The following is a 22,768-nucleotide window of genomic DNA, read 5'->3' as shown; positions in this document are numbered from 1 at the left end:
ATATGTGTCTGAGAATTTAGCAAATATTTTTCTGAGTGTCTCAAGCGAAATATTAAACAGTAGTACCTGAGACAGTGAGAATTTCTTGAGTGCAAAGAATCTCAACATGCTCTCTAAATACTGACAGTGATCAAAAGTAAAATGATATTTGAGAGTTACATTATCTAGAGATTTCCATGATTGTGTATGATTGATTATGACTGATCACAATTTATTATACATACAGTGTGTGTAATACGGCCTTGAAGCTGTTTCTTTTCTGAAAATTGACTTTATTACTGCTTATTTCTGCTTTGCAAAGCAGAAATATTGCTTTATTACTTGTGTTTACAACCTGACTGTATTCATGAGCATGTTTCTGATAGTGATAAAATAACATACATTTCAAAAAAAAAGATAGATTATTAAACTTCAAATACGGGAATAATCAGTTGTGTCACTACAAGTTCTGTCAAAACAACTGACTTGTGTACTTCCCACATGAAGGCATAGCTTGAATGCCACTGGACTGCTGAAGGATCAGTAAGACCAAAATATTCGAACAGTGAGATAGGACAGAAATATTTTGTCTTGCATGTGGGTACGTTAGAAAAGAATTCTGCTTCTTTCTGTCATTTTAAGATGACTTTATAGGTCTGGCTATTAGACTATTTTTTTCTCCCTATATTTAATTTGGTAATCATTTGACAATTGTAAAAACCATGAAGCCCTGATTTAGAAGTGGTTCTCAGGCAGGAGTGCAGAATATTTGTGAGCAGTCTACTGAAAATTAAATTATTGTATTGACCTTTCTCTTAATTTTACTTTCTATGACAGGTTTGTTTGTTGAAACAAAACATTTTCACACATACAATGTGGAGCAATGATTTCAAGAGAACTAGAGACAGTCCAGAAAGAGAAATACAGTCAATAGTCTTTTGTCCTTATAGAAGGCTGGCTCAAATGTCCTAGATAAGGTATTAAGTAGTAAGACTCCCCTTTAAGACATTTTTTTTTCCCAAATAGAACATGTTTCACCTCTTCTAGACACATTAATTTTTGATGTTTCTCTTATACAAATCTAATTTAATCTCCTAATTACAACTGAGGCCATAAAATTTTGACTGCGGTAGTCTCACCAATGTTTTGGTTTTTAAGGATGTTGTTTGAAAAGCTGAAGAAAAGTGAGCCCAGATCTTTGACTACTCAGTATAAAAGTGGTTTTGCTTCTAATTGCTGAAATCTGTAATCTGTTCTTAGAAGGGTTTTGGAAAACAAATTTGTGTTTCTATTTGAGGACAGTTGTCTCTTAGTGGACAGCCACTGCAGACATCTTACAACTTATGTTCGGGTTTTGATGGCTCTCTGAAAAAAAAGTGCATTTGTCTTTTCTTAGTTGTTAAAAGAAAATATAATATTAGTTAAATTGTGTGTTCCTTAGTTAGACAGATGGAGAATTTTAGGAATACTGTATTAAATGACAGGAATAATGAGCAAGTTGGGAGATTTCATTGATAAGATGCTGCATTGATAAGATTCCTATTTCAACATAATGGGAGAAGTTACCTATATGATTGCTTTTCCTTCTAGGAATCAGTTGGTTTCTTCATCTCTGAAAAAATGTTGATACTTACATTTCCTTCAAGATAATGATTCCACAGAGGAGCTTGCCTCATTATGGTCTAAAAAGAGTTTTCAGATAGCAGCAGCATATTTTCTGTTAAAGGTTTGGCAGTGCCACAGAAAGATGTGAGAATTTAGAACATTTACAGTTTTGTACTGGCAAGTTTACATTTAAATCAGCTGGATGGGAAATATACCCATATTCAAATATCACGAGAAACATAGGCTCTCATGATATTTGAACTTAATGCTATATTATACTTTTGTAACTCTGGAATTCTAATTATGCTCTTCTCTTCTTCAGTTCCCACAGATATGGTAGCTTTACACTGGAGTATATTATGGAGGCCTATTACTGTCAACAGCTGCACTCTGTATTAAGAAGCAATATAGGAAAAGTATTACTCTGTTCTCTTCTGGAATTATCAGAAAACTGAAATAGTTTTGGCAGAGTTGTTTGAAGTCTGCCTGCTGAAGTTACAATGACTTCCTTGAGTTAAAGTTCCCCTTCTATGATTCAGGAGCCAAAATTCTCTATATTTTAATTTTTTGGTCTGAAGTTGGGTAATACCACCCATTTCAATACACAGAGATTTTTGCTAAAGTTGTAGAAGACTGAAAATGATAACAGTGAAATCCCAATTGTAGTTTCAGCTCTTACCACAGAAAGATACTTGGATATGTTTAACTTTATGAATTATCACTTTTATAGTTACAGTTCCTTTATGGTGAATGTGACAGTTGTAAATCCAGAACCATTTTCATAGATTGAAACTGTGTCCTTCTCTCTTTGAAGGTTACAGAGAACAGATCAGACCTCGAAGATTTACACCTTTATGCAACTCCACGGGAGCAACGGTTTCGTATGTTTGCCAGTCTGGAATTTGAAGGACAGCTATACATGACTCCACATGACTTCATCCAGGCTGTTACAAGTGATGATCCCAAATGTAAGCAGGAGCTTTACCGTGCTAAAACTGCTAGGGAAAATGTCCGTGGTGCATGCTATTTTCCCATTTGCTTTTGATTTCTACTTCTGTTTCTGATTGTAGTAAAAAGGTACTGCATCTTCAGAATTTTAATTATGTCCAAATGCATACAATCAGTATCCTTATTGTTATTAGATTGCAAACATCTGTATGCTGGTTAAACATTCTTGTCTTAAATGTTCAAAACAGTTTAATAGTTATGAAAGATGGCAAGTTGATTTGTGCCATTTGCATTGACACAGTTTCTTTCTGAGCAGGCCTGTATTGCTGTACAACTCTTGCTTCCTCTTTGGCATGGTTTCTCTGTAAGCAGGCAACATACACGTTCTCTAAAAGACTAAAGATAAGATATAACGTATAACTGTATCATGGCTTTCTAAATAACATGCTTTGAGTGAGAGTTTTAGTCCCCCAGGGGATCAACTTTCTACACTTAAATGTTGCCAGTGTTAGTACTGTGTGTTAATTAACAAAAGTTAACTATCAACTTTAGGTCGTTTATTGCAAAATCTTTGCTTTAAGTATCATAGAGTGACTAAATAGTAAGGTGATCCCTTTCTGCTCTAGTTTGATTTCCTGGCCCTCAGGCTTGCAGTGCATTGGTAGCAGCACACAGCTTCTGGAGAGTGGGAATATCTTTGCTCAGGTGTGACACGTATAATCACCCACCCTAAGTTTTCCTTTATTAAGTCTACACCACAAAGCTAGTATAGAGAACAGTCAAATGCAGTGCTAAAACAGTCAGAGGAAGCTTAAAATTCTGTGCAGATGTTGGATTTTTCCCCCTTTGTTCTGTTAAAAGTAATGAAACAAGAGGAAAGAATTCAGTCATGGCACATCAGTGATCAAAACTTGTGTAACTTTTGAATAAAGATATAATCTCATTGTAACAGTGATAGATAGAGCTTAGATGGTGAAAACTTGCAAAACTTTGAAACTCTTACCAGAAAACAAATCTTTTTTTTTTTTTTTTCTTTTTGCTTTGCAGTTAAAAGAGAGGAAGCAGATTGCTTATCACACAAGTTAATACAAATACACATCAACACTTTTTATCTATTTCCTCTGCTCAGACCTTCAATTCTTCCCTTTTTTGTTAGTGTGGAGTTGGGTTTCACCATGTATGTTTATGAAGAATTTGTGCTGTATATACTGGACATCATTAAAACATTTTGGTTTAACTCGGTTTTATGACAGTTTGATTTCCTAGACCACACTCCATGTATGGTTTGCTATTAAGATTTTTCCATGCCAATGAAGTTTCTGCTTCCTCCTCTCATAAAGCAAGTATTCAGATTTTAAAAACCAAACCAAACAAAAATCATTAAGTGCATAAGGACATTCTGTTTATCTCATGGAAAACGAGAAGAGATCTGGAGTTGAACAGTCAGGCATCCTTCTGAATTCAGTGTAGCAAACCTTGTTTCTATCAAAATTCTCTCTGTTCATCCAGTTCACCTCTGAGACCAAAAGGAAAACTAACCTGGGTGTCTTTTAGGTTTTGTGGTATCAGAGATTACATGGCTGACATAACTATTTTAAAGGATTACAATTAAGTAGAAGTGGATCACTTCATTCTAGTGCAGGTCATGTTGTCTGAGAAATTGAGACAGAATAGCTGAAATAGATGACCCACAGATTACAGCATCCAGCTTCTCATCTCTGACTATGGCAATTTTAACCTTTGTACTGCAGTATTGCCAAAGTACCATTTGTCTTCTTGGGCAAGTCCATTTTCTGTCTTGCTCTGTTGAAAGTTGTACATTTAAGGAAGGAATTTTTCTAATCATACATTCTAAACTTTTTTTTTTTTATTTTTGGGGTAATTTTATAAATAGCATGCAAGTTGTATATAATTGGGTCCATTGAGGCTGACATACTAGACCGTCTATATTTTTCATAATAAGAAAAGAATGTATACCTGAGGTTTTTAAGAATGAAGAGTAGAAAGGTCTTGAGTTTTGTCAAAAAGCAAAAATGCCCTTTGAAGTATAATAATAGAAGCTCTTTATGTCTGCTTTATAGAAAAGCTAATAATATTAGGCCTGAATGATATTTGTGATGGAGTGAATGTGTCTATTGTAATTGATTTACTTTGGAAATCATGTAAACCCTACAAAAGTCAGGAGGGCGTTCACTTCCTTTTTTGATTAAAAACTAACTAATATGGTCATAGTGTGTTTTCTTTTATAAAATGTAACTTTTTACTCCAGGTATTTATTACAAAAAAATATAAAATAAATGCTTTCATTAACTTGTTTCAGCCTTTATGGTGCAGGATTTCATTTGAGAACGTACATTATTTTTAAGAATCGTTATTGATACATTTTTATAATCTGAATATATGTTTATATATTGAGAAAGCAAATTAAGAGAAGATGAAATATATTTTTTCCCCTTTGTGGTAACTATAGTAAATTTAGCTTAATACTGAGCTGTAAGAAATATATATATATATACACACACACACATAAATCTTCACTGACTTGTCTAGGGAGAAAATACGTATATAACACAGAGAGACTGAGAAACTATCTGATTGAAAAACTAGATATATTTATTCTCCAATTTTTTTATGGTAGGCATAAACATACACAAATCTATATGGCAAATGAGATAGCTTTAGGGGATTTTATTTAAAAAATTAAATGAAAAGCTTATGAAAATCTGTTAGCTCATGTTATGATGTTGCATGATATAACTTTACCATAATTAGAGTGGGATTTGTCAACAGTCTTGGTGTAAACCTTTACCAAGATGTAAAATTAAAATTTCAGTCAGTTTCTAACCATGAATTGATGAAAGACCATAGTGGGTAGCTTGTGTATTGTTTTAATTATTTAATGGAGCATGAAGTTCATTATGAGAAAAGGATTTCTAATAACAAAGCGTCTTTTGCTCTACGAAAAGAAGCCTTTACCCACCAAAAATTTCTTATGGATTTGACCACATATAATGCTACTTTCTGAACCTTTGTGAATTCTAATATTCACAATGTCTTATAATATTGAATCTGTACAAATACTGAATCTGTACAAATACGTCTTGAGAAGGTGGTGATGAGCCTCAAGTTTTGAATTCTTGAATGATTATGGACAACTCTTGTTCAATAACAGCTATCAAAGAATTGAGCCTGACAGAGGCTGGAAAAGGAATCTGAGTTAGTAGGAAGGGATGAAGAGTGTCTTAGCACTTGGTGTAGTTTCAAGAGCTTTTTTTCTGTATTTGCTTTAAAAAGTATGAGTGGTCCATGAAGCAAGGGTCGTAATCCAGTTCTCCTTGCAATTTGCATTTTAATACTACTGCTACTAAATAATCATTTCAGAATATTGTTACCAGGGGTTAGCACCTCTATTTCCTGTTAGGTGTTTTAAGGATGTATTTTGGAGGTTGAAGGTCTTTACCCTCATTGAAGCAGAGTTGAATTAAAAACTACATCTGAATTGGTTCTTTGAAGTTAGGACTTTAGGTATGTATTAAGTTAAAGGCTTTTTCAATAACATAAAGACAATTGCACTCATGAAGTGAGGCAAATAAATTTTTGTGTAGAAAACACAGTATATATGTAGCCCAATTTTTATGAACCACACTGGCGTAATTAAATTCCTATGCATTCATAACAATTTCTTTTTTTGCAGATGCTAAAAAGTGGCGATCCCTTTCAAAGCAGGTGAGCAATAATTCCTATGTGGTCTTATAACCATACATTTTGGTAGTTGATTTTGTTTGTGATGTAAATATAAAGGCACAGGAGAGTTTAATTTCTTCATTTTTGTCAATTCAGCCTCAGCTGAATCCAGAATTTCAGATATTTTAGCTGCAGTGCCTGTTTTGTTGAATTTACTGACTTTCTCAAGCATCTGTCAGTTTCTTCCTCAGTCTATGTCTGACTACATTTCTTAGTGTCTAGGTGTAATAGGTGTATCCAAAACTGCCTGAAATATTTGTGCCACTCTCTCCCTTTTGTGGTGTTTAAGTGCCTTTTATTTTTTCCTCTTTTTTCATTTGTATAAGTGCAAAAGGACTCTGTTTCCCTGTATTTTAAGTAAAGTACATTCATATTCATGGGTGAAGTTTGCTTTAGTTCAGATCGAGTGTTTTAAAAGAACAGTTGCTCGGATTTTATATGAAAACCTTACTGAAATCCAGGGGGACTTATCCTTGGCTTCAGGCAATGTGAGCAGTGGTGAGTTATTTTAGCCACAGATATGTTGCATGTCTCTCTCCAGCTAAGCAAACACTTAGTATTCATGCAGATGAGTAATTCTTGCAATAATCGTGTGTGCAAAAATTTACGGAGTGCTTGAGTACTTCCAAAGTCATTGTGGTAACTGATGTTCAATTAACTGGTAGATTTGCATGCAGTTCCTTGTCTTTTATATTGATATTCTAGAATTTAATAAAAAATTTATTAAGTACTTCATTAAATACTGAAATATATGTTTTAAAATTTTTTAAACCTTATTTTTTAGGAGCTGAATCAGATTCTTATGGAGACACCACCAGTTTGGAAAGGATCATCCAAACTTTTCCGTAATCTTAATGAGAAAGGTGATTGAGGAGAATTTATTTTCTTGAACCAAATTACCATTATATTAACTTTTTTGTGATGGTATATTTTAATCTGAGTCCCATTTTCAAAAATAAAGAAATTGCTTGCTGTTGCTTTCCACATTTTACAGCATGAAAAAGTTCCATGTAATCTCTACAGTGTTTTAATGATGCCATCTTCCAGCTACTGCCTTTAAGTGATTGGGGACTCAGAGTTTGTTAAGCTGATGTTTGAATATTTCAGGTTCAGTTTGTTGCCATGAATGACTCTGTACTATAGATAGAATATTCCAGTAAAGAAACAATATCTCTTTACTTCTTTTCAATAGGTTCAATAATGTGATTATTTCTAAAGACAGTAGTGTATCTTATCTCACTGGAAAAGCATTTTGTGCACAACACAAAGAGACAGTTTCAGAAATGTTATATATTCCTTTAAACTCTGCAGGTGAGGGCTTTGATAGCTTTTAAAACTCACACTATTTGTAAGTGAAGAGCCAAGAGTCACTCCCGGTCCCCTCTGTAGTATTTTTTTCTTTCTTAACAAGCTCTATCACTTCAAAACAAAAAATCATAGGGAAATAAAACAATGATGGCTTTACAGTAATTTAAAAGCTATTTATAATAAATAATCCACATGTTTCTTTGCTTATATTCAGAGTGGCAAAGGTGTGGTGGTGCATTTGAAATGTTTTCAAAAGCAGACACAAGTACTTGTTATAAAAGAGGGGCACTTTATGGGAGTTTAAAATAAGCACACCAGCACCAGAATTCCAATCAAGTGTATGCATGTAATTGGTTAATATAACTCAAATGCAGCTCAAATTTTTTCAAGGAGTAAGTAGTATGGACATACTCTCAAAGGAGAGTCTCTAGTGTATGGAGGCACTCACTTTTTTTTCCTGAGTCTACAGCCAACACTCACAGAGAGGCAGAAATTGGCACATCTTTGCATTGTATTTCAGTGTATTTCTTTGCTCTAGGCTGCTTTCTATATAGTTGACTCTTGAAATATTAATTGCATAAATATATTAATTGCAGTATACAGCTGACTTTTGAAATACTAATTGCATAAAAATTCAGCCTCAGAATCTGGTAAATCAGTCAGTTAAAAATGTATCTAGATGTTGCTTATTAAGTCTGTAATAAAATGTCTGCGACGTGTAGTCTTGATTCAACAGTATCTTACTCCATATTTCTGCCAGTGGAGTTCTACAGAAATTGATGGAATTGGTAGGACCCAAACTCTCAAAATAAGATGGTAAAATTAGTATTAGGCTTTATTGGATATTTTTTCAGCATGTTTTATGAAAAAGTGAGTTCTGTTGCCCAGTTTTATAAAAAATATAAGAGAATATGAAGGGTCTTATGACTGATAGTGTAAATTGGTTAAAGAAATGGAAATAGAATTCAGGTCTCCTTAGTGATAATGTAGTCTTTACTTTATTGTTTCTTACTCTTTTTTTTTTTAACATGCACATACAAAACAATTAGTAAAAGTCTATGTCCATTTATTTTGCCATGGATTTACATAATTCAGCTGAGGCACTCCGATATATGCCCACTGACCTTAAGTTTTTATTATGTTTTTCCTTTGAGTGCCCTCCTTCTCTTCTTTCTTATCCTAGTGTAAGTTTTTCTTCCCCTTCAATCATCATTTCAGAGCCTCTCTCCCATAACACTCAGAGCAATCAACCAGAACTATCTGTCTGCAGCTACAATATGCCAGTACAAACAAAAGGAGAGAAGGCTTTCAAGGCCCTTTCTATTGCTTTCTTCATACCTGTGATGGACTACTTAACAACTGCACTTTCTTCCTGTTTTACAACAAAGATGGTGCCATCAAAAAACCAAAAAAATATATTTACATTTATTGACTGGCTATTAAAGAATGTTTTCCATCAGTGAATGAGAGCCTTTGAGGTATCTGATTTCTCGATAGGTGCTTGTCCAAACAGATTCAATCAGGCCTTTGAAAACTTAATTTCTGCAAGCTTCTGTATAAAATCAAGAAGATAAAGCATAGAGCATGTGTTACTTAAATGCCTGTATTTAATCATTGCTAATCTTCAATAATGTGTAAATTGAGAAAAAGAGTAGGTGGTATAAAAAAAAACATAGTAGCTTTCCTAACTAGATCTACTAACAGTAATAAAATACTGGTTCTGAAGACTTAAATTTGCTCTTGAATCAAAAGATGGGATATGAAGTATAATGGAAGTAAAATCCACTGAATGAATGATACATTGTTTTTCATTTTAATTGTACAGGTTTTTCAGTGCAAAAAAGTACAGATGACTGCTTACCTAGTTTGTCACATTTTCAGTTAAGTCAGATTTTAAAAGATATTTAGACATCCAAAGATGCGGTTGTTTTTGGAAAAACTTTTGCACCTGACTTGGACTGAAATCAAGGAGACAGCCAGCAACTTTTGAAAATCCTAGCTGATAGACATCTTTACTCTCAGGCATCTAAATAGTTCTTTTTTCACTCCTTTGAAATAATCTAAGATTGTGGACTGACTTAACACTTCTGCTTTTGGAGGACAGACAAAACCAATTTGCTAGATATCAGGAACAAGTTTCCCTAGTTCAGCCTCAAAGGTCATTGGAGCTAAGGGCTTTTGGGAGAGCTGCAAGCTGTTGTTTTCTGTTCTTGTTGAACTATGAGATTCTTCTCTTCATTGCTGCTCTGGACATTCTGCAAGGTTGTCTCTTTACCCCTTACTCCAGAGCTAGAAAGGCACAAATACAACTTATGGTACAAGACCTACTATTTGGGTATTGACTTCATCTCCAATTTAAATTTTGCCTTAATCACGTCTGAAGAGAAAAGGAAGTGCCATTACACAGTGTGGTTCCCTTTTGTAATCTTGCAAAAAAAAAAATTGTGAGCTCAAGTTTTCAGTTAATATAGCATATGCACTTAAAAAGCACTTAATAAAGTCAAGAACTGTATTCAAATGGTGTGTATCAGGAGGAAGCACTATGAATATTCTGAAAGTAAATGTTTTCATACTATTAGAGAATATTATCATGAATGACTGGTGGGATTTTTGGAAAGAAAATTGAATAAATCATTTATATTAGCTTTTAAGAGCCTATCCAGATTCTGTTTAATGAGCTGTACTCCACTGAATGTCAATTTACTTGCCATGTTTAATGTACTCTTCCTTTAAAATACAAACCCAAACAAAAAGCCCCAAGCCATAGATGAATATTGTAGACCCATAACTTATTGACCAAATATAGTTACATGCATACAAGTATGAATATGCACATGTATAAAAAGTCTCCTTACATACAGATTTAGTGTTTTCAAGTTTAGGATGTGAAGACAAGATGAAACTAACATGGCTTTTTTTTTTTTTTTTTTTTTTTTTTTTTTTTTTTTTTTTTTTTTTTTTTTTTTTTTTTTTTGTCTTCAGGTGTGATATCTTACACAGAATATTTATTCCTCTTATGTATTTTAACAAGTAAGTATTTGTGGAGAAAAAGTCTAAAAGATTCCTTGCAGTTTCAAAGCTCTGAATGTGTTGTTGTGTGTTAAGTTACACTTCCCATTCCTGCATATGAAAAGCTACACCATACATCTCTATGTCCCTCTGAACCTCTTTTGCCCTTCTGGAATCTTGTGTAATGCTTTATTTAAAAGCATTATTATCCAGAATACCTTTTAGTGGTTGTTGATGAAGCTGTGCCATACGCTCCAGCTAAACCCCAGCTAAGAGCTTAAATTTATTTTCTTGTTCGAAATTCCTACAAAATTTCTAGCTAAATATGCTGAAATTCATAAGAGACACTAAACATAGGGAGCACAGAAGGATACACATTACTGCTGGTTTGTTTCATCAATTAGTGCATAATGGGCAAAATCAAAGAGTCAGTGGTAAAACATAAAGTATTTATGTTAGAAACACTAACAAAATGGAAAATTTATTCTTTTATCTCCCATAAAATTGAAGTAAAATAACGTAAACTAAGCCTGATACAGACTTTTTAAAATATTTTTAACAGGTGTTTTCTGGGAAGAATTTTACTTGTCTTTCACTTACATGTGATTAAATAATTTATATCAGATTCATTAGTGGGGTTTTTTTGGACATGAACTGGATTCCTGTTATGATTCAGAGCTGGAACTTCACCCTGAACCCTTAGTATCTTCCACTATGGCATCAATGATTCTTCCATAATTTCTTTGTTATCTGAATTAACTTTTGGCCATAATTCATTCATATTGCAAATCAGTGGGTATCCCCAAAATGTTGCCTAAAGGCTTTACTTACAGTTACCTTCAAAGCCGCCATGTTTCAGAAATAATTTGAAGTTCTGACCTGATCTCAAATTGCAACGGCTCTAAACATGTAAACAAGAAAATGTTGATTGTCTTTAAGCATTACATTTACTTTGATCTGAAGTTGCATCCTGTACCTTTTTTCAAAATCTTTTAAAGTCTCTTTTAGAACACTGTCTTTTCACAGAAAATTTATTTTCTACATATTTGTGTTTGTAATATAAAATGGACTCTATCCAGGAACTAACACTCTTCTATATTATTCTTGAATATTTCATGTCTTATTTCTACTTTTGTGAGCATGCCTTCTGTTTGAATAACAAGGGTTGTACTGTCTTACAGATGTTATGATTTCCATTTAGTATGGATGTCGCCCTGATTTTGTAAGACTTTGTTAAGCCTTCTGATGTTTGCATTCTTTCAACAAACTTTCTCACACACAGTTCTGTAAATAACCTATGTTTTGCATTCTTTCATGGAGGTGGAGAGAATTGATGGACCCTTGGTCTGTCCAGTGGCATTGGAGAGGTGGCACTGTCACCCTCCAATCCACTGTCACCTTTGGAAAACTATAAATGTTGGAGTCAGAAAATAAAGTTCCTCTTTTTCTTCCTTTTTGTTCCCCTCGAGAGCAGCAGTGTCTGTGTCATCATTTCGTGCCGTATCACAACATATGTACACAAACATCCTGGTTTAAATTTGTTAAGGTTCTAGTTTTTATGAAAGGATACCAAACAATTTCTGACAGTATTATACTTGCTTTCTTTCCAAGGAAATAAATAATTGAATGTTTGGCATTTTTTTGGCAGAACCACATGCAGGTTTTCGAATTGCTTTCAACATGTTCGATACTGATGGCAATGAAATGGTGGACAAAAAGGAATTCTTAGTGGTATGTATATTTGCAGTTTTTGATGTAATCTTGAAACTCATGTGATGAGGTCAGTAGTCATGAGAATATTATCTCCTGTTCTTCACTGAACGTAGTTGTTTATTTGCCTGATTTAGTATTAAGAGTTATTATAATGTAAACTGAAAATAGAAGCTCCTTCTTAGAGTACACAGGAGTCTTGTATATAATTATTTTTGAAGTTTAATTCTAGTTTGTATTCTGGATCTTCTAATTGCTACTGTAGGTAACAGATAGGCTATTAAAGTAATAGAAATGTTTTAATGGTTAGCAGAGTTATTTAACTGCTCTAATGATGAAAGGACTTGTAAAAGAATCTTTTGCTTAGAGATCACCTCACTTTGCCATTCATTATGCTGATAATCACAAGTGACTTGAAAATATTAACTGACCTAATGTGACACTCATCTGTTTTGGACAAAATCTGTAATGAAATAAAACATACTGTACATATATCTAGTTTAGCCCATAAATCCATATGCTGAAGCAATTTGCTAAGCTGGGGTTCAGTGAGTTCTTTTCACAGAGAATATTCCTACAGGGGAAACTGACTTTGAACCTGGATAATTTCCACGTGCTTTGGAACAGATGGCAGGATACCTAGAACTTGGCAGTAGTTTGGTTGCATCCAAGGTTTTGTTACATTACTAATTTGAATGACAGTATTTTTCAAATTAGAGCTTTGCTCTGTTTACGGCTTGGAAAAAGCACTTCTGTAAATTAATCTTATTAATTATTTAAGCAGAGTTTATTTTTTTCAGTTTAGAAGTATGAACAGTTTTAAAAAGCCTAGACTTCGGAAGAAAAACTCACATGTTGGGGAGATTTGAAAATTAAGAATAATTTGGCACTTGAGGGAGAATCTTTGAAAATCCTAAATCGTCCACTAGGTATTCATTTTTATCATGATAAATATTCAATATTCAATTCAATAATAATTCAGATTAAAATTTGAATACTTAATAAGTTTTCAGGTAGTAGGATGCACCTAGTTCAGGAGAATGATCTTGCAGTAACAAGAGGGCTATTTTAGATTTATGTTCATTTAATTTATTTTCTGATTTTAAAAGAAATGGGAGAAATAATTAATGCCATTCTAAATAAATGCCAGTGACTGATCATTAAAAAAAAAAAAGGAAATGCAGAAAATTCACCACTCTGAGCTTACAATAATTGTGTGGCTTTATGCTAAAAAAAGTGAACCATAAACCAGAGATCTCTAAATTGTTAGTGTCCAGAGGCAGCAGCAGTCTGGGATTACACTGAAGTACTCAGTTATGGTGAACATAGGTTTTGACATTTCTTTAGAAATTAACATTTAAAATTATGTGATTAGTGGTGTAGACAAGCTTTCTGAGGACTACACAAAGCCTTAATTTTCTACCAAACAAGTACAGATGATTAATGCAATAAAACATTTATAAGAATTGAATCAGATGTTGGAAAAAGATATTTGTGTAAAAGACATACATTTTATCTCCATAGATTTTTGTGTAGTTGAGCTTATAAATACTGTGAGTACACATGAGAAAAAGCCCAGTGCCTTATTGAAAAAGATGGAGCAAAATACAAAGAATGAAAGAGACACATGGAATGTAGTTAAGTGTCCAAGCCAAATTTATTTAAAATAAAGACACCCTAGTTTCCTGTGTGTTCTTTCTTAATTGATTTAAATAAACTATGCTAACCTTAAGAAAATCAAAATATGGAAGAAAATCTCCTTAACATGCTGAACTTCCCTCAATTCTCCTTTTCAGGGAAGTAAGATCTGAGTTCTGGGGGCTTGTTCTGGTGACATGGCTTAAGCAGAAAAGGTGTCTGCTTAAATTCCAGATTTATTTTGGAAGGTGACACCACGTGCAAATTGTGGCATGCTGGTCATTTTTTTGTATTCTGTTATTAAATGTACACATCCTTGTAAGTGCTAATTCTTAATAAGCATCTTCTCCAGTTGGAGGAACAAACCAGCAAACATTGGATTAATTAACAAAAGGAAAAAATAGAGGAAGAAGACGAAAAAGCAAGCATCTTTCAATTAAACAGAATGTGGTGGAATAGACTGACAAGTTTGTTCTGAAGGAAAAAAGAGCTCCCATTACAACAGCTAAATGGGAGGAAATTGAAGCAAGAGGCTTTGTCTTTCAGAAACCGAGGCTAAAAATGAAGTAAAATAAACATGTAAAGTGGGAAACATGGACAATATTTAACTATGGATTTTACATCTTTCTTTCTAACTATCCCTCTTCACATCCTGCTATGTATTTGTTCTCTGTCATGATACCTGACTAAAGTTTCTCCTTATTTCTGTTAGCAGACTTGGTGGATAAAAGAAAGAAAGTAGATTTTTTAAACATTAAGTATACTGTCCCCTACCTATTGTAGGGGATTGTTGTATTTTACAAATTTGTACAGATTAAACCTGAGTGCAACTCTGCTTCATTAGATATTGGTGATCCTTCAAAAATTAAATCAGAACCCTTAAGTCAGAATGTGAGATCTGAAGTGAAAAAGACTAAAATAGATAGGTAGATAGATTTTTGTGTAATGAAAGTATATATGAAAATAGAAGTTGATTCAGTGATACTGCAGATGAGATAGAGCTGGCCCCAGAACATACATTTGGCATCTTTACTCACCTTGCTTGAATATGATGTATCATACCCTTTGTGCCTGAAAGAAGGAGACGGTTCAAAAGCTGCCGTTTGAACTACCCCAACATTTGCAAAATATTTATCCATCAATTAGAGGCAGCATATCGCAAAAATGGTCGTAAATGCTATTCAGTTTTACAAATAAAGAGACTTTGAGTAGCTTCATTTAGGGATCATGTGTTATGTGATTCTTGAGGAAACAGAGTGTGTAGTGAAGAGTTGAAAAATACCTAATTTTTCTGATAACAGCTGTATTGTTTTTGTAAACTAATTTCATGGAGTTTGTGCTTTTCTCTTTGCTTATGTCATAGGGGTGAGGTCAGGGAACAGAAGGATTGTGTTGCCTTGTTACTGGAGATCTTGTTTTTGCTGCCTTCAGCAGTCAATCTCATTATCCTGTTTCAAACAATGTTCCTATGAAAGTACTCCTAGACCCTTTTTGCATTCACTTTTTTTCAGTCAATGGTATCCTATAGCACTCTTTCTGAACAAAAGATCCATTTCCAGAAGTTTAGCAAGGGCTTTAATAATGCATGCAACAGAATCCTACCTCTTTTGCCTCTGTGGCAGGGGAAATACATCCAAGGATGCCTTGCTTTTTACTGATCTTTTTTGGTTTTTCAATTACTGCCACTCTTCTCTCCTGCTTGATGGCTTGTCACTTCACTTTTCACAAGGGATTTTCTTTCTGTTTCTCTCTGTTCATTTAACTTTTTTCTTTGCATTGTTCTGGGTTGCAAACTTTGTAGTACTCTATCCTTTCAAGACTCTTTCCTTGTTGGCATAAGTTACAGTAATTTGTGCCTGTAGGTTTGCAAAAAAAAATTTGAAAAAATTTACCAAGATCCATAAATTTATCTCATACTCAAAAATAGGTATTGTGATACACAAAATGTTCTGGTCTGTATTTGCCATATAGGAAATTCCAGAACTCAGTAGTCAATTTTGGAAATTCATAAAATGTTGTTTATAAATTAGTTTTGTTTATAAATGTAGTGTTTGCTACTTAATCACTAAAGATTGAATTCCTTCATTTCAATGTTGTCATACCCATGCAGAAAAGCTTGCTGATTCCTTTGTCTTAGTCATCTGCTTTTTCTGAAATAAAGATATTCTGAAATTTAGTTTGGAAAATTTCCTTGTAAAATTTATCACACACACTTTATGTTTCACATTCCAATCCCTGTGGAGCTCTGTGTACATGCCATTACATTATCAAGTTTTACCAGACTTTGGTAGGTAAAATTGCTCCTTTGAAAGGACTGCCACAATTGTGTTTGTATGCCAAGGTGTTTGGTTCTGAACATACATATTCTAGGTTGGGCAAGTTTCTCAGATCAGGGTTTATTCCTTTTCCAGCCCACTTGGAGGATAACAAATGCTACATGAGACAGTACAATATTTTCACATGCATTTTTTTTAAAAGCTGAAGGTCCAGTAGGGACCAGATGGTATCATAGTTAATGCTTTCTTCTGTTGCTAAACACCATGAGACCTTTTTCTAGCCGTTTGGGGACATTAATTGGTATTACTATAAATAGAAATACCTAAATAAAGCAGATACTTGCAGAGAAAGATAAGTACAATTCAGTTGTTACTCTGAAGACTTTACAAAAATAAATGTGCTTAAGAATCTGTCTGTTTGAAATCTTGTATTTGAGGTTTTCTCAGAAGTAATGTTTAAAGCTCTTCATGTTGAGATAGTTGTGAAAGGGGTATTTTACAAGACCTGAAGGTATTCTTTGAACAGACTTGAAAAGAAAGGGTACTTGATAAATTACTCCTGAGTAGTAGTTTGTTGTTTGTTGCTGCTGAAGGGGAATGTTTCACCCCCACCAGGTGTTTCTACCCCTCCCTTGTGCCAGCAGGAGTAAGAACTGATCAGGTTGGAAACTAATGTGAAAAAAAGATTGATCCAGCTGACTACATAACCACAGAGATACTAATTAGAACCTGACACGAAAGGATGTGCCTGGAGGTCGTGAAAAGGGTGGAACTTCCCCTTTTTATGTTGGCCAGGTTGGCTAAATATGGCATTCTTAGTATTGTGCTCCCAAGTAGAATTCTTACCCTTACTTTGTGGGAAAAAATATTCCTTTTTCCATTTCTGTGTGATGGTTTAAGTCACAGAAGGAACATGAAGCTATGAGTATGAGCAATAAAGCACCATTGAAACTCTGATATTTCAGTAAAGAACTGTATTTTAATACTGTTTGTAATGTTCCTTATGATGAAGGATATTGTTATGTATGTGAAAACAGGCTGAACATAAAGATGAACAAAATGGTTTGGTTTTTAGCTCCAAGAGATCTTCAGGAAAAAAAATGAGAAGAGAGAAAAAAGAGGAGATGAAGAAAAACGTGCAATGCTGGTAAGTAAAATCAGAAAAGTTGCATCTGGTATTTTGTTTGAGGTTTTTTGTTGATGTAGTACAAAATTATGTGTGTATATATTTCGCTGATCACTTTTTTTAAACACTAAATTCATATTGTTAAAAGAATAGGTATAACTTTATATATAGAAAAAAGCAATATTTAGCCTAAACTGCAGTTACTGGAAAAAAAGAGTAAGTGATTTATATGAAGAAAAAATAGTGTTTAAATACTGTAGTAGATGTTATGACAGTAGAATTGCTTCCATGTGGAGTTTAGAAATGCAGGGAAAAGTAAATAGTAATGAGCCAGTGTTACTGTCTATAAGAGTGAGAGATCTCAGTGGGAAGACCAAGTTACACACTTGCTTTCAGAACTAACTAAAGCTGTTCATGTAGACCTTCTGATCCTGGTGCTTGTTATCCACATAGTAGTTTTAAAATAGATTATGAAATGTTACAACTGCACTTTGATTTTATATTCAAATTTAAATTCTTACTAAATAATTCTTATGACCAGTGCAAAATATATTAACCTGAATAGATTTTTGTGGAATATTGGGTACTCGCATAATATCAAATTTGCATTTCATACAAACAAATACAAAGGTAAGTCAGAAATAAATGAGTCTGTGGTGGTGTGTTTGAGGGATGGCAGCAGTACCAGGTATTCTTTTACTGTTGCAAAAGTAAATATCAGGGACAAGTCTCTGCCAATCAGAGAGCAGGAAAAAAAAAAAAAACCCAAAAAAAAAAAAAAAAACCAAAATATGTTCATTTGGAATTTGCATGTTTTGACATATCAGCAGAGCTTCTCAGTGTCCATTATACTTTTGCCAACATCAGTACTCAGTCTCAGTTCTTTGTCCCTGAAACCACAGGAAGTATGCTTTTCAAGAATTATTACTTCTTAAACCTTCCCTGAGAATAAAAAGAAGGATTTTTTTCTTCCCACCCAGAGAGACCTATCCTGCTTAGCTTTTCAAAACTGTAGGTCAGTTGTTGAATCTCTCAGAGACTGTTTATTTTGAACAAAGGAAGCTTACACCTAAAGGAATAGCTTTTGGAGAGCGTAAAGATGGCAAAATGGCACGTAAGTCCTGAGGGTAATCTCTAAAAACTGTACTTCTCTTTTGAAAATTTGAAGAGTAAGACTGAAAATAAACCATTTTTTTTTCACTGTCATTTTGAAAAAAAATAAACAAACAAAAATAATAATATATATAAAGTAAAGGTTTGCTTGTCTTAACCTATTCTGTTGTCTTTTTTTCCCCCTTCTTTTGTCTTCATTCTGACATGTGATACTTGGCTTGGCGCATATTTGCTGTATGTCAGCGTCTTCAACTTTATGGATATCATACTCCTACTAACAATGTATGTACTCTAATTATTTTCAATTGATGCAGTCTTCACCAGTGAGATGAAATAATATGCTATAAGAAAATCTATTGTATTTATCTTTTTCATCGAGTAAATTATTTCTGCTAATCAGGAAAAATGTGAGGATTCTTGACCTGCATAAAAGACTGTTGCATGCATGCTGAACATGCAAGCCTATCAGGAGGAAAGGTTGCTCTCTATTTATATGAAACAGAGGAAACAGTATTTTTAAGGGAAAGTACAAAATACATTTCAATAAACTGTAGAAATATTTTTAATTAATGTGTGAAATGAAGTCATCATGCATGAGTCATTTGATCCATCTCTTTGTTTCCTTGTTTATAGTGTGAATAATTAATCAATTGAATCCTTCACCTCTTTGTTGCCCTCATAACGAAACCTTAAAAGAGCTTTCCTACTTTTAAGCTTCACCTACAGAACAAATACATAAGAACTTGCAGTGCTGAACTAGGAAAGGATTTTACAGAAAATATTCCCTGTATTACTTAGGTGACAGTAAACTTCTTTACAATAATTTTTGAGGGCTGAAAAAGAAGCAGAAAGAGATCATCTGATGTTTTTTAATGTCTTCATCATGACCTGATTAATTTCTGGATCATGGCAGAAGTAAAACAGTTTTTAAACAACAGACTGATTTTATGTTTAAATAGAATTCATGTTGTTGTGGCATTATTGTGGTATTCCTAGTGAGGGGATTGGATCCAGGAGAGTTAGATGACTAGTGAAATTCCAGTTTTAAAATTTGTTTAGTTATATAATTGTTCAGAAATGCACAAATTTATTTATTGTGGACTTGGCACCTACCATTGGAGCAATATGCAGGAAGGAAGTCTGTTGAATTAAAATGTGCAGTTGACATGATGTGCATACTGGAATGATGTGAGAAAAATGAAGTAGAACATGCAAGGCCTTATGATTCAATAGATTTCAGGTCAGGCTTTACTGTATCAAAACTTGCTGGATAGTGATTGCCATATTCCCATGCTTCCTCCTGTTTCAAACTGAAACCAAGCTAGTTAGGTATTCTACTTATGGAATTTTCAGCTGCAGTAAAAACATCTCCTTCTGGACTGCAGCCGTGTCTGAGCACTTTACCAAGATAATGCCCAGGTGTGTGCCATATTTTTTGCCCTCCTACTGTATGAATGGAGATCTCCATGCAAAGGAGACCCAGGTGTATAGCAATTCAATAAATCTCTCATCTCCAGAAACTTTTTGGGGTTCTATTTCTCCTACTTAAACAAGAAGTGTAGCAGTCTTTTGTTTCCCTTGATGTCCTCAGGAGCTGAAGATACCCAGGTTCCAAAGAGATGCAACCCTAAAATGTGTGGGATAGTCCAACATGCTGTCTCATGCATAAGGCCCTTCTCCTCACTTCATCTGACAAATCAGTTCTAATTTTTTTAAATGTGTTGAGGTCCATAGGCCATAAAAAGCATATGGTGATGTTTTAAATGAGTTCAATATTTCAGTATTTTCATTTGCTTAAGTTAAATCTTTCAAGTCATGTTCTGGTGCATACTGCATTTGTGTCTGAGACTGCTTTGGCATGTACTGCATGAGTGCTTTCACTGGCCAAATGCCAACCAGAACATGATAACTGTGATGTGATGCATGTAATGGAAACGAAATGTGCACAGCCAGAAGTACTAATTCAATTGACTAAAATAACTCCAGTAAGAGAACAAATTCAATGAATACTTAAAATAGATAATTATAGAATTGTATGCATAGAAGATTGTGGTGTTCATTCTCATGACAAGGTAAGTTTGAACATCAGATGTGGATAGTGTTTTCCTGATAAGTATGTTACAGTTGAAGTTGAACTTATTAGGCTTGTTTTTTGCCTTTCTTTGTTGGTGCAATGATGTAATAATACATATTAGATTAAATTATTTTATATAACTATTTATATGGCGATTTTTTTAATTTTACCAATAAAAAATAATTTCATAAGTATATAAATTAATATTTTCTGGAAAAATAGAATTGATAGAAAAAAACACTGGCAAAATGCTGAGTTTAAATGACCATTTTGATATTTACTTTTAGTAAATATTTTCACTTCTGCTTTCTTGAATTTGTTTTGTTTGGGAAGATGGAGTCCCGTGATACTTTTGGTGCAGCCAAGAGCATTAAGCAAATAGCTGTAATAGACCAGTGTTCCTTTCATTTACAAAGTGTCATGTAACTGGTTAAAATGTCACAGTTTAGAAGCAAGAGAACCAAGCTCTGCTTTTGAAGGTCAGTTAGAAAATATTTTAAAGTTTATAAATGGTTGTTCCATTGTTTTTTGTTTTTCAAACAATTGTGCTTCTTGAAACTGCAGGTTCTTAAAACAGAAGGAGAGGACCCTGTCCCCAGAAGCTATTGGGATACTTTGAGACGTAGCACAAGCCAAGCACTCTTTTCAGACCTTGCGGAGGTATAAAACAACCTCTCTGGTCTCTGCTCCATAAACAGACTGCTATGTTATTTATTCTGTTCTGATTGCTTTCTGACATTATGCACTTTGTTTCTTCTTTTCTTTTTAATTCCTTTTTTGTTTTAAACCTCAAAATTCTCAGATCAAAGGCGTTTCGTTCTCTACAATGTGATAATTGAAGGTTGTCATTTCCAAGAAAAAACAAAGTTACCTTTTGAAAGAGTTGGAAGATTAAGTCTTCTTCAGTCCTTCAGAAGCATTTTGTAATACTAATAATCATGGCAGTTCACAGAGAAGTAATTCAGGAAACCTTTGTCATTTAGGCGTGGTCCAGTAAAATGACAACTTTACTGAGAGTTGTAGCCCTTTGAGCTTTTAATCTTTATGTCCTTAATGTGCTTTTTATGTATATTATCAGAATCAGTCTTCACAAAAAGTATAATGCAAAGATTCTTTTAATTACTGGAGAAAACCAGGAATGTTTTAAGGTAACCAAAACATTGGTCCATCTTTTGTAATATTACACAATCATTATGGAGGTATAGAAATACCACTGAGCTGTCAAATTAATTTCCATAATGCTTTAAATTCTAGTAATTCTTCTTTCATGATCTGCTTCTAGATAATTGAGTAGGATATTTCTTTGTATTTATCGTTTCAGAGGGTCAGAAGTCTAGACCATTTATGCTTTTCTGTGCTCCACACAGTGAGAGTGATTGCTCTGCTGGTAGTGGCATTAAGAACATTCAGCAACTCTGAACTCTGGTCTCAGAGTTCCATGTTTCCTAAGCAGGATCATAATGAGAAAAGAACAAGAAACAAAACTGACCTACAGAGTAAAACAGTCTTTTTCCTTGGTTTGGAGGCAATGTGTGCTTCACACTAAAAGTAATTAGTGTTTTGTCCCTGCTCTTCCTCTGCAGAAGCTATTGAATAACCTGAGGACTTCAATGGACTTATTTCTAATTTCCAGGCTTAATTTACTCCTAGTCCCTTTATATCACTCTGCTGTTCATTAATTTTCATAGGGCTTTTTCTTCTTTAATGTTAATCTTCATACTCATGGTGGTGTTTATAAATGCAGTCATAGCCCTCTGTTTAAATTTATTTGAATTTTAATTATGGGCCAAACAAAATAAGGTATTTGATTTTTCTTTTAAAGTAGAACCTACATTTCCTAGGTATCAAATAAGCCTTTTCTGTACTTCTCTCATCTTGTGTTCTTGGCTTGTGTACAAAACAAAATGTAGTGTTACAGAACTGAATTTTATAACAATATTTATAGCAATATCTATAGTAATAACATATACATAGTAATCTTGCAATAAAGCAGTAAACCCAGCCTATCTTCCCTTGCTTCTATGCTCATGAGCTTCTGAATTGTTAAGCCAGTTATTAATCCTAATTTATTCCACCAAATTTTAAAATCCAGAATAACAGTGCTCTTGTCTAGTCAGATAAGGCAACATAGAGGGGAGAGAAGAATTTCACTGATTATTCAAGAAGCTTGGGGCACTGAGTTTTCTGAATGAAATGCCATCTTAATGTACAGTTAGCTGGCATGAATTCGGTCCCTAG

General features: G+C 33.8%; 1 protein-coding gene across 1 annotated transcript in view; it reads left to right on the top strand.

Moving 5' to 3' along the window:
- Positions 1–22,768, top strand: part of MICU3 (mitochondrial calcium uptake family member 3) — a 52,880-nt gene that overhangs the window by 10,094 nt on the left and 20,018 nt on the right. The window contains exons 2-9 of the mRNA XM_041402600.1: positions 2,399–2,552; positions 6,227–6,258; positions 7,061–7,139; positions 10,567–10,614; positions 12,242–12,324; positions 17,293–17,364; positions 18,700–18,738; positions 21,095–21,190. Of these exons, the coding sequence (XP_041258534.1) occupies positions 2,468–2,552; positions 6,227–6,258; positions 7,061–7,139; positions 10,567–10,614; positions 12,242–12,324; positions 17,293–17,364; positions 18,700–18,738; positions 21,095–21,190 (534 nt within the window). The 5' untranslated portion in view covers positions 2,399–2,467. The remainder of the gene's footprint in view (positions 1–2,398; positions 2,553–6,226; positions 6,259–7,060; positions 7,140–10,566; positions 10,615–12,241; positions 12,325–17,292; positions 17,365–18,699; positions 18,739–21,094; positions 21,191–22,768) is intronic.

The sequence above is a fragment of the Onychostruthus taczanowskii genome, unplaced genomic scaffold, assembly GCF_017590055.1.
Source record: "Onychostruthus taczanowskii isolate IOZ18803 unplaced genomic scaffold, ASM1759005v1 scaffold2, whole genome shotgun sequence".
Taxonomy (NCBI): domain Eukaryota; kingdom Metazoa; phylum Chordata; class Aves; order Passeriformes; family Passeridae; genus Onychostruthus; species Onychostruthus taczanowskii.
Note: the sequence above shows the minus strand (reverse complement) of the source record. Positions and strands in the feature narration are given on the sequence as shown.